We start from the raw sequence: 16,635 nt of genomic DNA, 5'->3' as shown, positions 1-16,635 counted from the left end.
AGAAATTTGATGTATTTAAACTTTAAATTATTATGTCTCAAAAAAGATTAAATGCATTAGTTATATTAATGAAAAAATTATTAGAAGAAATCAACTATAAAAAAATATTAATGACTTTGCATCTAAAAATATCTAAAATATAGACTTTATAAGAAGATATATATTTATTTTTTCTTAAAAAATTAAGGCCTTCGTTCAATTTTCGCCTTAGGCACCGAAGTGTACGGTTTTATAAATGTAATTGTTGTTGTAAATGATTTGTTTTATATTTGATAAATAAAATGCCAGAAAACTTGCAATTCGAGTTAGAAAATGAATGATTGTCTGGAGTCTAGGCTCTAGCATTGTATATACCTTGTTCTTGGACTGAATCAACACAAATTTAGATTAGTCGGATCAACCAAATGTTTTTTTGAAGAAAAGATTGCAAGACACTGTTTACGGGGAAAATGGTGCAGTTAGTTACATTTATATGAGGTCAAGGACACACTCTCAGTCTAACTGGTTAGAATCAGTTATTTAACAATTGATAAGGATGGTAAATAGAGAAGAAGTAAGTAAATAATGGAAATTTGGAGGCCAAGAACAAGAGTGTTGCTACTATAGTATATTTCTTCAACTCAACGGGAATAACTATCTATAGGTTATATGGGAGGGGTACCCATTCACCAATCACCCTAAAGTACTAACCTATCAAGATTAATGAATACAAGTCACGTGGAAAGATCTGTCCTTTTTGTTTCCTTGGCCACGTCAGATCTTATCGCCGCGTGTCGTTCACCCATTAAATTTGATTTGATTGATATTCCAATTTTTCTTCTTAGAACGTAATGGTAGGTACATTTGAGAAAATATTTACAAGTGGGCTCAAAATGGGGTCTCGGTAGAGGGAGGAGTAGCAGTGTGTAATATGGATAGTGTTGGGCCTTCTCATGCAGTAGCTGAGCATCTCAAATCACTAGACAATAAACACTACATATCATTGTCATGTTTGTGAATTTATCGATTTTCTTCTGAATTTTCAACTGCACCCAAACTCAACTGGACCTGCAGATGAGTAATTGCTATTAACACCCACGTAGAAAAACACATAAGAAAGATTCTTTAGATGATCATGGTCAACTAGAAACAAGTTAAAACTCCCCCACGTAGTAGTAATAGAGTCCAACGAAGTAGAAGATGGAGAGTAATTGCTATAAATGTCATCTCATCATCTAAGCTGCGCTTCATGATTGCACCTCTCATAAATCAAACGAAGCTTCTCACATCTTTTTATTATTCTAATTAAACCCGCAGATGAAAAATACACAAATACAACTATGTAAGCTTCAACTTTACAAAAAAGAAAGGAAAAAGAATGTTGAGAATGAGTAGTATTGAAGTAAAATCGAAGCTGGAAATAACTTAGAAGCTTCATGTTGTGGTTGAGATCAGAGGGCTCTATTCAAGAATATCCTTCTGATACAAATCATGCAACAGTGACTGCATCCAAACTCAAAACTGAACCTGCAGAACCAATATCTATTAAGTATCAATTTATACAAGAGGACACTACTAACATAAAGAGGTGCCAAATGGTGGGATAAACTAGCACTAACTCACATAAATAAGCAAAACAATTGAGAATATAATTAACCTGATTCTTGAACACAGCTTAAAAATGCCCGAGCTCATTATTCACACTAATTATTGAGGTTAAAGTCCTCATTTACTTCGTGCTTAATAAGGACTCCAAATTTTGGCATTACATTGCTGTGATTTCCATTGTGCAGAAAAGCATGATGACACCAGTGCCTAAAATCCTACTCTTAATCAGTATCTCAAACTTGTTCGTGTAACTCAAATGTCAATGTCAAACTCTTTAGTATTGATTCCAATAACATCGATAAGTACATCCGGATAGTTCCTTCTCCCCTGAACTTTCTTCTTTCACTCACAAGATACACCAGGCTGCAATTTCCCATAGGCTTCACACACTCAGAAAGGTACACTAGGTATAGACACCCCTTCCCACAAATACACATATTCCCGTGCAAGGCTGCAAACATCAAGGGTGGTATACAAAAGAAATACAGCAAATGCTCATATCAAAGGACTTAGTACTAAGTTTATTGGTCTCAAGGATCAATACTAAGACACCAAACCAATTTGAAAGATGCATTGGAAGAGTTAAAAAATCAGAATGTATATAAGACCATCGAAATAGCTACAGCAAGGATTCAGCTACATAAATGCCAAGTACTACCAAATAAAACGAGTTTACACCCAAATAATTGAGTACAATCTATAAAAGAGGACAGCAGAAGATGCACATAGATTATCTGTATTTAATACCACCCAGGCAAAATGTTTACCTCTAGCAGTAGGTTAAGCCTTGTATTCATGGACGCGCATCCATTTTGTAGATGACCATTTGTTGCCTTTAATCACAGGGCATCCACCTAAAACGAGATAAAAACAATTATACTTGGTCGTCAATCGAATAAGTGAATAACCATGCTCATTACTCCAGAATACAGTATAGCAATTGAAACTTTGTGAGCTAGAAGATGGATGTCAGTTTGCAATAATCAAGTTCTCAATGTTCAGCACCCATTATCCACATCTGCTTGTATGCAGATTACTCACCATGCAAACTTGATGGATCTAGACTTGCATCAGGTTTCATGCTCCAGAAAAGCAATGCATCACCCATCTTTGGTTTTACTGAGAGTCCACCTTTTCCACATTCAGACAGTTCATTCCACCAAGGGACTGCACTATAATTTCCCTTTGCAGCTGGGAATACTGTTTCACCCCCTTCTTCAACATCTGACCTGCAGTGCACCAACAGAATCACGTAAGGAATTCCATAAAAATACATTAAGTATAAACCTCGTTGAGGAAAAGTCACTTACAAGTACATTAAAACCGTCGCAATGCGTTGACCTCCATTTTTAGTGTTAAATTCGTCAAGAAAGTAATCATAGTGGGGCTCATATTTTTGCCCCACTTCGTAGTGGAGAACTTGAAGACCTTCACCATGCTCTGTAGACAAATGCAGATGCAACAATTCACATGCAGTATAAGGTTTTGTATAATGACAAAGTGTCACATAGCCCACTACTGAAAGAGGCAATTTAATCAAGTTTAGTAGTGTCGTGCACACGAAATACACTGGTTTAGCATGAAGATGATGTATCTCTTTTAAGGTTCTTTTCAAAAGAAAGTGAATGAGCACTGAACTTCATAGAATAATTTCTATCTCTGAATGTGGAAGTGGCGGAATGAACTAGTGGTTTACACTAATAATGCCTGCAATAATTTTTAACTAATTAGTAGGCTTACACTTGCAGGATAGACCAATTACTACTTGACATTTGAACATTAAACTAAATTCATACTCATCCCGAATCACCATCCTCAACCCAATGCATATTAAATCTACATCCAACAACTGACCAAAAATAATGCATCCAACTTTATCTTTGGCAATGCATAAAACTCCAGAAATCATTAATTAAACAAAATTACATTAATTGGTTGGAAATATAAGGTTCTTTCTGCTGGAGTTCCACAAGATCATTCCCCTTGGAGTACATCTAAATTTAGCATAATGAAATTCCTAACAAATGTATTCGGTATGTTCTATTACTGGTGATGCCAGAGAAAGCTGTCCTATTTCCTTAACTTATGGACAAATAGTAATACTCCCTTAAAGTCCAACCTGTTTTGGAACAATTTCATTTGACAACACAGGGATTAAAAAAAAGAAAAGAAAAAGACTGTTACAAGATATTCTAAGTATGAATAAAATACCAAAACACTGTCAGACCAGACACTTCGTCTCGTATATACGGTACGCAACAAGTCAACTCAATGTATACTTATTTATTTTCTAAATACAAAGGTGCCGGGATGGACACAAAACCAGTACCAAAAAAATAGTGATGGAGAGAACACATTAGATAACACCATTAAATAGAGTTCATCAAGAAAGGAAGAGTTAACTAGTGAACTACATAAAACCATTTTCAGACACCCCCATGATTTACAACAACAACAATATACCCAGTGTAGTCCAACAAAGTGAGGTCTGGGGAAGGTAGAGCGTGCACAGACACCCCCGAGCTTTATTAAATGATTATTTGTTCCATAACAGTTAAGAGGAAAAATAGATCCCTCTTGTGGTATTACACTGGGCTCGATATATCCTTCAGTAATAAGATGAATATTCACTCAGTTACATCCTTTGCTGAAAAAAAGAAAAGGAACTGCATACCTACTGGTATGAAGGTGAAATCTGCAATCCTTTTCTCAATATCCCTGATCACCTTATCACGTCCTCTTGCAAGAAATGTTCCAGAGCTGGTTCGGACCCTGGCAGGGAGGGGAATAACGGGAGAAAAGAATTATTAAAGAATAAATTATGGAGGTACAATACTACAATCAAATCTCCATAATCCTCAGTAGTTCAATCTATCTTGACAAGCCCGGGGTATGCAAATAAAATGCTTACCTGCTGTCCATACTCTTGCCAGTAGAACTATCTACAACACTTGACTTTTGCATGTGAGGCTTGGAAAGACTAATCAAATACTCACATTCCTCCTTGGACTGCCAAACAGATGACAATGAAATTAGAATCTTTACTCTTCAGGTCAATGAATCTGATGGATAGAAGCAAATGCATCAAACTCTTGATTTGCTACATGACAACACCAATATCAATTTTTCATCGTTGAAAAGAAGAAGAAATTTCGACAAGGTCAAACTTTTAATTAAAATGAAAACTTCCATATAAGTACAACTTTTATTGAACTAAAATCAAATCAAATCAATTATGTTCCAGTTTCCTAGAGGTTCTTTGTTAAACAGCAGAATCTGATATCAAGTTCAGCTTCATGAGCTCACAAACTAATTCTTGGTAAAACAACAGTGGCAATTAGAAAGGATTTTAGCTCTGAGATAACTAGTAGCAATAGAAGCTACATCATACATATACACTGTACACAATTTTTAAAAAAGATGAAATCTTTACCAAGAAATTATGGTAAATATAGGCTCTTGGTTCCAATGAAATCACTTCAACCCACTGATCTCCTTTTCCATCATCATCATCATCTTGTCTACACCCCCACAAAAAAAAATCCCATCAAAATTATCAGATCCCTAAACCAATTACCATAACAAGATTATTTTTTTTTAAAAAAAAAAACAATCACCAGAAATTTTTTTCTCAATTCAATTTTACCTTTGAACTGCGTTGTGTGCTATAGAGCTGAGATCATGTGCTTTCTGAGAACCCTTTGAACTACTGGGAATGGAGAAAATTTTGAAAGCGAGAAGAAAGAGGATCACGAATGATAACACAATAAGCCCACCAAAGATTAGTGTGGAATTCGATGATTTTCGAGGTCCAAATCGAGAATGCCTCCCCCCTTTCACTGCCATTTTGCTACTGAAATTTGCAACGATCAAGAAAACCCCACAAAATCTTGTATTTTTTTTTTTGAAGATCTGTGCAAGATTTTTTGTTCAGCTAATGCGACTGGTTTTTTCTGTGGAAAATATGAAACGGTGGGTTTTTTTAATTGGACCAAATGTAAGAGAAATTGAATCAATTAGTTTCTGTTTGGGCTAGATTAGTGTGTTTGTGGCTGACTTTCCGTAATCTGTCATCGATGGGGTACGTTTTACTAGTTACTACGCATACTGGACACGTTTGGATTTTTTGTCACTAAAGTTTGATGTATACATAAAGCTAAATAGAAATAAATAAAATTGTTTAATTTTATATTTGTATAAAATGTTGTTTCCATTGTTTAACTGTTGCATTTAAATATAATTTTGATATAATATCAAATGCAAATAAGTCATATTTATCAAACCTCCCCAAAATGTTTCTTTTAAGTGGTAGACCACTACATTTGCTATGGCCACATTTTCTTTTTGAAAACTTCAAAACATTTATGTGGGGCGATTGTGTTTTGTACATATCTTCGTTTTTGTAGATAGTCATTACTCTTTTACATCAGATTTTGAATCATCTTTGTTATGAATCAATGAAAAAATAGAGAAATGTTAAAGGGTTTATAGGTCAAATGAGTTTATAGGTTTATAGGTCAAATAGGTTTATAATCTTCATTGTTTTAATTTCAAAGATTCTCTCAGAATACTATTAAATTTCAACTTGTCTAGTCCCTTTATATCTTTCGATCTCCGTCCAATTTTAACTACCGCTTAAACATATTTAAATTTTAAAATTTAAAAATAACAATTGTTTTCAATTATATCATTAGTATTAAAAACGTACATACAATATTTGAGAGAAAATTAATCCACTACAAAGAGAAAATTAGTCCACTACAATAAATTATTCTTGGTATTTATTATCTTTTAGCTAAAGCGACAATTAAAATTGAACAAAGAAAGTATTTGATTGAAGCAAATCAATAAGAGAAATTGATTATAACTCGAGTAGAATAAATAACAAAGAGATTTCTTTAAATCAATTAGTTGCATTAAAGAACTAAGAATGAATTTACAGTTGTCAAAGAAAAACTTGGTTTAACAAAGTGGAAAAAAAGTGTTTTGATTAATTAATTTATTTATATATGTTTAACAAAATAATGAGTCTCTTTCATGCAATAGTGTTTTCTTTTGAATAACTTTATTCCTTATTTAAAGTCAGCATTATTACGTCGAAACCAGGAGGTAATTAAGTTGATACACCCACGGTTTCAAACTCTCTGGTTTCTAAAATTAGTTTTTCAAATTTATGTGCATTTTGGAAGTTCAAAATAAAATTATTCATTTTTCCATTTTATTTAATTGTTTTTAAAGACTATAAACACATAAATTATGGCATGATGTCACATAAATAGAATTTTAATTAAAAAAAGTATATCTTGAAACACAAAAAAGAATAAAATAGTCAAAACTCTTCCTAATTAATTTTTGTAAGAGATATGTAGAAAAAACATGACATATAATTCGAGACGATGAGTATTAGTAGGAAGCAAGCTGGAATTATTAGCTAATAACTGCATACCAAACCTAAGCAGTACGGAGTAATGATTAAAGGTTAATCCAATTTTCTTTTATCAAATCTTATCTTTACATGTCTCTGTTTATTTGGTGCACTCTTTAGAAAAAAAAACAATAAGGGATAGTTTGGTTGGAAAATAGTTATTTCGGAATAATTAATTTTGAGATTATTTAAGATTACTTATTCTACCATGCATATGGGATAATTTATTCCATCACTATAGTGTAAATGGTGGGATAAGTCATCCCGATATTGACTAATACTCCCAACCAAATATGGAATAAAATGATCCTTTATTTTATTCCGGGACTAGTTATCTCTTATACCTCACACCAAACGACCCCTAAGTTTACTATAGCGCTTATTAATTAGTATAAGTTATAGAAATGTTGAAAATCGAATAGTATTTAATAATAAAGAAAAATTGATGCAAAATGATAAATTATCTAGGGTCGTTTGGTTGGGAAATTGTTATCCCAGGATAACTAATACCGGGATTAGTTATTCCGGGATAACTTATCCCAACATGTATATGGGAGAAGTTATCTCATCATTAAGGGGAAAATGGTAGGATAAATTATTCCGGGTTGGATTAATCCCCCAACCAAACAAGGGATTAAGTGATCTTTTATTTTATCCTGGAATACCTTATTTCTTGAATTTTTTATACCTCAAACCAAACGATCCTACTTTTAAACTGAACGAATAAAGGTGGATAACTATTTGTAATATACTAAGCAAGTAGAGATGGACGGAGGAAGTAATTATTTTGCAAAATTTCTATACTCAACTTCCATCCTCAACCTAACTCTTTTGAAAAGTAAGATGCAATAGCTGGATTTAATTGACTATGGGCTAAAAATAAATGATATATCAGTGCAATTTCCTATCTATAGTTTAATTAAATTTAATTTAATTAAATTTAATTTAACTTAATTAGCAAATTATCTATCTTACTTATTTTATAGTTGTTAATTTTATTTGTTATGTCTTCGATCTCCAATTAGATGTTTGAATGTGGCTTTTGAATAATAGTTAATTTTAAGTATTTTTAAAATGAGCGGACAATATAAAATTATTTATATATGTAGGCATTGAGTTCAAAACAAAAATGATTTTAATTTGCGCAACTTACTTATATTGTCACGTAATAATTGTAGTACACGAAAACACAATTATATACCAATTCAACATAGATACGTTATACATGTTTATATACATACTTCGTAAATTGACACCCATTTAGAAGTGGGTAAGAGGTCATTATCACAAGCCTTTTCTCATTATTCCTGAAATAATTAGATTCGTACCGCGTAAATCTTATTAAAGGGAGAGACCCTAATCAAGAATGGACGGATCTTATCCATCTCACCATAACCCTGGACTGTACTGACGGTGATTTTCCTAATGACACTAGATCATGATAGTACTATCTGGAAAAAATAATAGCAGCTGCAATAAATTGTTCAGCAAAAACTTGCATGAATAGAAAGCTGAATATCTAGATGGAGCATATAACAGTAGTAGAACAATTATTTATTGACAGCAATTTCCATCACAAGAGTAGTGTAGTTAAAAACCCCAATACAATAATTTCAATGATCACATGACACTTCCTTCGAGGATCACACACTGAACAAACAATGATATATATATATATATATATGAGAGTGTGCGTGAACGGAACATGAATGGCCTAGAAGATCCCAAAAGTGCTTGCAACTGGTGGTTGTGGTGCCTTGTAGCAATACAGTTGCGGAATATAAGTGTAGCAGTGGCGTTCCATGGACTTCAGAGCAGGCTGGTTTAGATATGCATATTTGCTCTTAGTCCACCTGCAAGTCTCAAATATGTGAGCAGCCCTGCTTGTTTGACTACTTGAAAGTACATAGTTGGGTCTCACTTTGTTAAAAGTTTTTCTAATACTTACCAGTCCTTTATACCAACTCTTTTCTCCTTCATGTTCTCGTCCATTTCAGATATGTTCTTAGGTACTATGTCGGCGTCGTCATCCGCTTTCAAGGAATACACGAAGTGTTTGTAATCCTCCGCCTTAATACAACAGATAATATGTAAGCAAGTTAATACGAAATAATGGACTCGATCAGGAGATGGGCTCTATTTGTACATCAGTTGCCAAAAGCAAATGACAGAGAAAGAGAGTTGTCAAAATTGACCTGCTGTCAATATCTACTCTTTAATAGTATAAGTTCCAAAATCATCTTCACAATTTCTGTAAGAGTTTCTAGGTCATAATCATTGGCTATATTCATTAGAAACTGCAGCTTATGAATCTCTTTGACTTATTTTATATTCCAACTGAGCCAGAAAATACCAATGGATATTCATCCAAAACATTTTTTTTTACAATTCCATGTTTTAGTGGACTTACTGGGACCATGTATATATAATAATGCAACGTACGTAATAAGCTTTTGCTTATGGGCATAGAAGTAAAGTAGTTGTCCACCAATTAACTATTATTATTGGCCCTTTCGGATGAGCAAGACTTTTAAGGAATCTTAATGGTAGGACAATATGCAAAGAAAGTGGAACACTCAATATTTCTTACTATAATCTATTAAAAGTATGGAAAAGTTGCAGTGCGATTTTGACCTCTCTCCCACCTTCAATGCTTTACAAAGATTTATGGCAAGCCGGAGATGGACCGGATGAGGAAAAGGAAATGTCTGAGCCCGGGTTCAAACCGGGGACCTCTAGTGTGTGAGACTAGCGTGATAACCAACTACACCACCCAGACTTGCTTAACATGATTCATCTATTAAAAAAAAATTAGTACATCTTTTTACGATTTTAATACTACTTTGATAAATGGATAAGAAAACTTTACCGAGAGATTGCGCGCCCTGATTCTGGCTGCAGCTTTGATGGCATCAAGGAAGTGCTCTTCTTCTGTCTTGCGCTTCTGCTTCCAATACTTGGCAATCTCCTGTTTGGTCAGGCTTTGTGTTGCCAGTTTCCTGCCAAGTAGAAACCTCGATGTTGGTGGTGGTGGTGGAGGTGGTAGAGCAATCTTCTTTGACTTCTTTCCATCTGCTAAACTTTTCCCTTCCCTTTGCTTCATGATTCCAGAAGATATTCTTGCCGGATTTAGAAGCTTGAGCTTTCAAGATTATGAGATGATGAGCGTACCGTGTACGCACTACAACCACCACAAAGATTCTTACTGGTTAATTCTCAACCAAAACTTGACCCTCAATATGACTATAGATTGAGACCCCCCGATCTAAAGACTAGTTGGTCGAGTCCACCATACCAACAAACAAAAATCAGGATAGATACACAACTTTGGGAACAAAATTAAAGTCGGGAGTACTTACAGGTTTGATGTACAATAGAATCGGCAAATAACAGTGAGTTATGCTGCAGAAATTGCTGATACTTGAACTGGACGCCTTTGAAAACTTGGAAGGAATCTCTGTGCTTGATTATGGAAAACTTGCGGATATATATTTATGATAAATGTCGATAGAATATGACCCTGATAGAAGACCTTTAGGCCACTTGCTCAATTAACTAAGAAAACGGCCTGTCTTTATCCTTTATGTCAGCAATTTGGTGGGGTGCTATCAGTTAACCACCAATATCGTCTCTGTCTTTTTGTGTGTCATGCTGCAAATTTCTTCTAAAAAGCAACACAGTTTCCATCGCAAAGTGCAATGCTAAAAATGATATTGGCCGGATACTTTTGACTCCAATACTGAACAATATGCACGAATTTAAATTTAACGAAACACGAAAAATCTTTATAAGATTATTTTCTTGTATTCGAATCGTATATATTTAAACATTTTCTCATTAATTATTTTCTTGTATTCAAATCGTATATATTTAAACATTTCCTCAATCCTCTCACGGTAACTCTATTTTTCTTTGTCAGCACATCTTATCGGAGATAAACCTTGAGCAGTGATGAAGTGACGGGCAGAGAATGAACACCAAAAGTTCTGATTTATGGGGTGTTTAATTGAAATAATCCCATAATTCAACTGGTACCATTGGCTTGACTGGTTCTTGATGGATCAATATAAGCAAGCATATGCACCAGTAGTGTCTAAGTAATTGTCGGTGGCTGACTTTTTTTGTCAGTGGTATTGTTCGTCGAATTAACGTACAATTTCTACATTAATCTTGATTGTTCAAATCACACTAGTGCAATAGAATGAGCCAATGAAGAAGGAAAGGAGATCAAAAACAAAAAGATCATAGTCATAGTTGATTTTAGCAAAGAGTAGCTTAAGCATATCTTCTTCCGCTTTCATGTAAAATATTCAACGGAGAGAACATAACAAGGTATAGTCCCACATATTGTGGGCTTGTGGCCCAACCAATCAATAAAGAACACGGACTTGAAATTCGCAGATCACTTTTTTGCTTTTGGAGGCAGGTTAGTATAGAATGAAAAGCAACCACTATTGGATGGTCCTTCAAACTTATAACAATTGGCCCTCTGGATCAAGTTGACTTTCTAAGGAATCTTATTTGGGGGATAAAGAAAGAAATTTAGAACTTGATAATTTCTGTAACTCTTCTGAGATGGAAAAGTTGTACAGTAAGTTATAAATTGTATGATTCGACTGATCTCCTACTTCTTCACCACTTTGAATGCCTAATTTTAAATTGAGAGAAAATAAAAAAACAATTACAGCAATTAAGACAAGAATCACGGTGAGCCCTTGATAGAGGGAAGCTGTAGGGTGTTAACAAATGATACGCAGGACAAAAGATCCTTAAACAATCAACCTCCTGAAAAGAATCAGATTGTTTTTGTTGAAGTCGTCCTCAAGGTGAATGTACAATGATTCATCTATCAAAATTTACCAATCTGTAAGTTCTAGTGCTGTCTCTAATGAAATAGATATGAAACCTCACCGAGAGACTCGTTTTTGGATTGTTGAAACCTCACCGAAAGATTTGTCTGTCCCGATATTCGACCTGCAACCTTAAATGGCATCAAGGAAGTGATCTTCCTCAGTCCTGGGCTTCTGCTTCCAATATTTTAGCAACCTCCTTATTGGTCAGGCTTGCTGCAGCCATCTGCTCAACTGATAGTTTCCTGCTACAAGGAAACCTTTATGTTGGTGGTGTTAGTAGTGAATGCAGTGCAGCAATCTTCTTTAGCTTTTTTTTCTGTCAGCTACACATCGACTTCACTCTGCTTCATTATCAGAGTCCCAAGTGACTGTTTTTCAATAGGATTCTTGCTCGGTGTTGAATATCTATATGAACTTCTGTCTTTTTTTTTTTGGCTTCTCCAGACTTTATCATTCCATAATATTGAAAGCTCAAAATTCTGCTTGAATTTTCCAAAAACTGAATTTGGAAACTCTAAGGTTTTGGTTAGTAGCTATTGTTCAAACAGAACTTTCAGATCGTACAGTAAGACAGGGTGAGACTCCACTATATGCAGAAACTAACATCAAATGGACAATTTAACTAGTAGACACAAGCATAAAGGTGTTCGTAAGATTTTAGAATGTTGGAAACTCTGATGAATTCAGCTGCTGGAGGATTAACAGGTTTGATGTGTAAAAGAGTAAGCCAATAACATGGATTAGCCAGAGCCATACTGCAGAAGCAACAATTGAGCTAAACATGATACTGCCAAACTTTCAAAAATCTCAGGGTAAAGGTCAGAAGAGTATGTCATTGATCCAGACTTCTAAACCACTAATTTAATTTACCTTGTCCTTAGTTCAGCAGTTTGGTATGACTTCACCAATTAACTGGACGGTATAACCTCCACTACACGTTCTCTTTTGTGTCTTGCTACAAGTTTCCTTTGCTACGCAACAATGAACACCATTTCATTACCGGTGGAGTTAAAACGCTTGGAATGATATTGATGTCAGAAATTTATGGCAGTGGTCAATAGCACAATCCCTTTGATCAAGAAACTTTATCATAGCCTGTGTCTCAAAGAGATAAATATACATAAATTGAAACTTCAACATTAATCTTGTCCAGCCATGATCCTGACAGCTAATTGCCTCGGTACATGTCTGCATCAAGATCTCGTAAAGTTACAACTACTACGATCAACATTGCTACAATTTTACCTTACTTCCCACCCAACTCCCCCATTCTATCTCGGAGAGGATTCATTATTGTTCTGGAATTGGCTGATAGAATCTTTCTTTTCTCCGCACAAACATACGCATGTGTGAACCTGATGTTCATTATGAAGTAAATATATAATCCACCCCTACCCCCCAAATAAGAGACGAGATTAGTATCAAAGTTATACAAGATAAGGTGGAAGTGACCACCATGGGGACAAGATGAGGGAAGTGACACTGAGGCGGTTCGGGCATGTGAAGAAGAGGATTTTTTTTATTTATTTTTTTGGGAGGGGGGTTCTTTAGCTTAAAGAGGACATTGTGCTGGATAGGAAGGTTTGGAGATCACAGATTAGGGTAAAAGTTTGCAAGGAAGAGCCAGGGAGCTAGTCTCCTCTTCTCACTTCTTTTAGTAGTCTTACCTAGTACCTTATTCTTCAATTTTGTTGTCAATTTGTTTATCTTGTTATTCTGTTGTTATTATTTTCTTGTTTATCCTGTTTTACTACACTTCTTAAGGTCAACGGTCTAACGAAAACAACCTCTCTAACCCCACGAGAGTAAGGGTAAGGTTTTCGTACATCCTACCCTCCCCAACCCACCCACCCACCCCCAAAACCCCACTTGCAGGATTACACTGGGATCTTCTTGTTGTTTCTGTATTGTTGGGAGAGCCAACTCCTCAACACCCTATGAGCCTGCAGACTACAAGGCAAAACTTTACCGATAAATTTGGGGCAAACAAAAACATTTCAGATGTTTAACCTCCATCAGTTGGCTTATAATTATATCTTTCAGAAGAAATCCAGATAAGATGACTAATAATTATGCAAGCCGACGATCAAAATAACGACAACAACTACATCTCAATCCAATCAAGGTGGGGTCAGCTACATGAATGATCACTATGTATATTGCTCTATTAGATCCATCTCAATCAATTATATAATAATTTGGGTTCTCTTAACACTAAAAGTGCTCTATATTTTTTAATAGCATGCAGATCGTCTCACAAAACAATTTGCTTCTCCTTCTCCGGTGGACGTAGTGGACACAGCTAGGAAGGAAAAGGCAGAGTCTACAGCTCCCTATACTAGAAAATACTCATAAAACTATATTACACCAAAAGTTCGCAGTGGTCTTGTTCTGTCAAAATAAACAATAACTTATAAAATCAGATCACCCTTCTTTTATTCCTACTACACTACTATAATAATGAACCTTTTATGGCAATATAACAAGAGATAGAAGATCAAGACAAATTTCTATAGGTAATGATTGAAATGGCAATCAGAAAATAGATCATCAAATATCCTAGATATTAGCTAAATAGGGGGAACATTCCGAATAAAAGGAATCACAAACAGAAAATCTTGAATAAGACCATAAAATAGCACACCAATTACCAAGCAAGCATACATGTGTACATTCATGTGTGACCTCAATAAGGAGGTCGTGGAGAAACATCTTCCATGTCACAAAGACCCTGAATGCCAACAAGAACAATAAGGATTAAATGACCAAAGTTAATTTCTTAGAAGCAAAATCAACTTATCAGTGCCAGAGGGCACTTGCATGGAAGGAGGTCTCACCAGGGAGAAAAAACTTGTGTGGCTATTTGACACGGACTTCCATTGACTATAGCATCAAACTCAATTCTTTCAAGGAAAAAACTAAAATAAACAGGACAATCACTGGCTGTGCCTCTTTTCCCCAATGAAGAAAATCGTTGCAATAATCAGAGATGTTAAATATACAAAGAGAGTGCCACAAAATTAGTTGGCAATCGTTAATTTACTAGCTTTTTCAGTATAATGAGTAAGGGTATCTGCAGTTAGGAGCCTATGTACATCTAATTATCTAAATCACAAAAAGAAACTATGGTATAAAACTTGCAAGGAGTATAGGGATACATATCTTGTGGGAGCTCCCTATTACAAAAGTGGTAACCGAAGCAAAGGAGGAACCGTGACTACATTTTGTTCCTTCACTACACTAGTACAGAAGTAGGGTAACACAGAAGAGGAACTTCCCAGCATCAGTGTTGTGAGTTGTTAATCAAGCAGACATTGAGTCAGGAATCTCAGTTACAAAACAGCAGGATAAGTAACCTTGCTGATCTTGTGGAAAGCAGGTCCACAACAAAAGTTGGTGGTTGATCATAAAGGGTGTAAACATTAAAACGGCAAGATCATCCTTCCTAGCCAAACGCAAGAAACAGTTCAAAGCATTTGAAGCCCACTAATTCTAAACGTTTCTCACAACAATATTTTCAAATTCTAATACCAGCATACAAAACAAAACAAAAGGGGTCCTTAGCTTCCATCTTTCTCTTAAACAGAACTTAATTTCAGCTACTTAAAAATTCTGTAAAGAAAGTCAAAAGATCCAAATCTTTTTATTCATCCAGTATGAACATTTACACGAAATGAAACAAATCACAAAAATCAAAATCTCATATGCACAAACATCATACACCTCATAAATCCATATACAAACCCTAAAATCTAGAAACTGACCCAAAAAAAAAAAAAAAAAAAACTAAAAAAACAAACCCCATGTCAAGTCTCAGTAGTAATCTTCAAAGCTTTATTCTTTAACCTATACCTAGCAGCTCTAGGAATAACCTGACTAGGTCCAAAATGAAACTGACCCGGACTATCAGTCATGGGCGGCCCATCATCATACACATAACCCACAATCTTCCCACAATTCACACACATCATCTTCGTCCTTTTCCTTTGAATTCCCCAATAATCAAGAGTCTCGAAAAAAGGTCTGATTTTATCCTCTTTCTCAAACTTGAATTTGGATGTATCAACAGCTGAAAAAGATAGAGTGCCTTTGTTACCTGCTTCGAAGTAAAAATCAGGTGGGAAAAGACAATTAGTGTGGAGATTGAAGTTCGTATTGCATTCTTTACAACTGTAGATTGATGCCATGTTTTTCGGGCGAGGAGGGTTCGACTAAGGGAAGGTCGAAAGGGGTTTTTATGAAGTGTGGAAAACGCGTTAGCGTGAAATAGGGGAAGGCGTTGAGAAGTCGGGTAAATCTAGAACAAGAAGGTAGGCGGCAAGGACTGGAATTTCTTTGTTATCGGGAATTGGGTTAACTGTTACTCCTTCCGTCCCATTTTATCCGTCCTAAATTAGAATGAATAGCTATTAAAAAAATAATAATTGGTAATATAATTTTATCATTTTATCCCTCCTAATTGTGTCTTATTTTTAGTTTCAATATTGATGGATCGCTAATACCAAAGCATCATTTATATTGTTAATGATGTACTTTTAATGATACTTTTTTTACAACATTTTTCAAGAATACTAATAATAAGGAGTAATTAATTACACTAAAAGTATAATAAAAAAAACTATTGTGTCTTGATAAGTAAAAAAATGTTAATAATAAAAAGTAATCAATTATGAGAAAAAAAACTATTTTGTCTTGATAAGTAAAAAAGGACAAGTAAATTAGGACAACAAATTAGAAAATTTGGGACGAGTAAAATGGAACGGAGGAAGT

General features: G+C 34.8%; 3 protein-coding genes and 1 non-coding gene across 5 annotated transcripts; all 4 read right to left on the bottom strand.

The window, feature by feature from the left end:
* Nucleotides 1-1,244: 1,244 nt before the first annotated feature.
* On the bottom strand, nucleotides 1,245-5,750 carry LOC107859824 (probable prolyl 4-hydroxylase 10). The gene is made up of 8 exons (XM_016704945.2): nucleotides 5,234-5,750; nucleotides 5,021-5,108; nucleotides 4,499-4,596; nucleotides 4,262-4,359; nucleotides 2,898-3,027; nucleotides 2,629-2,816; nucleotides 2,355-2,441; nucleotides 1,245-1,506 (listed from the first exon to the last, which is right to left on the bottom strand). The coding sequence occupies exons 1-7, from the start codon at nucleotides 5,431-5,433 to the stop codon at nucleotides 2,368-2,370; spliced, it is 876 nt and encodes a 291-aa protein (XP_016560431.1). The 5' UTR covers nucleotides 5,434-5,750; the 3' UTR covers nucleotides 1,245-1,506; nucleotides 2,355-2,367.
* Nucleotides 5,751-8,551: 2,801 nt separating this feature from the next.
* Nucleotides 8,552-11,290, bottom strand: LOC107859825. Of its 2 annotated transcripts, none has more exons than XM_016704946.2 (4): nucleotides 10,372-11,290; nucleotides 9,882-10,193; nucleotides 8,961-9,082; nucleotides 8,552-8,865 (listed from the first exon to the last, which is right to left on the bottom strand). In XM_016704946.2, exons 2-4 carry the CDS (start codon nucleotides 10,113-10,115, stop codon nucleotides 8,727-8,729), a joined length of 495 nt encoding a protein of 164 aa, XP_016560432.1. In that variant the 5' UTR covers nucleotides 10,116-10,193; nucleotides 10,372-11,290; the 3' UTR covers nucleotides 8,552-8,726. The 2 variants fall into 2 exon arrangements, with proteins under 2 accessions (XP_016560432.1, XP_047263128.1); XM_047407172.1 differs by having other exon boundaries at nucleotides 9,882-10,284; nucleotides 10,372-10,679.
* TRNAV-CAC lies at nucleotides 9,718-9,791 on the bottom strand. Its single transcript has one exon. It is a non-coding gene; the product is annotated as a tRNA-Val (tRNA).
* A 4,190-nt stretch (nucleotides 11,291-15,480) lies between the features above and the next one.
* Nucleotides 15,481-16,172, bottom strand: LOC107859826. Its single transcript, XM_016704948.2, has one exon. The coding sequence runs from the start codon at nucleotides 16,050-16,052 to the stop codon at nucleotides 15,672-15,674; it is 381 nt and encodes a 126-aa protein (XP_016560434.1). The 5' UTR covers nucleotides 16,053-16,172; the 3' UTR covers nucleotides 15,481-15,671.
* Between the last annotated feature and the right edge of the window lie 463 nt (nucleotides 16,173-16,635).

Source organism: Capsicum annuum, chromosome 2, assembly GCF_002878395.1.
Source record: "Capsicum annuum cultivar UCD-10X-F1 chromosome 2, UCD10Xv1.1, whole genome shotgun sequence".
Taxonomy (NCBI): domain Eukaryota; kingdom Viridiplantae; phylum Streptophyta; class Magnoliopsida; order Solanales; family Solanaceae; genus Capsicum; species Capsicum annuum.
This window is presented reverse-complemented; position numbering and strand designations above follow the sequence as displayed.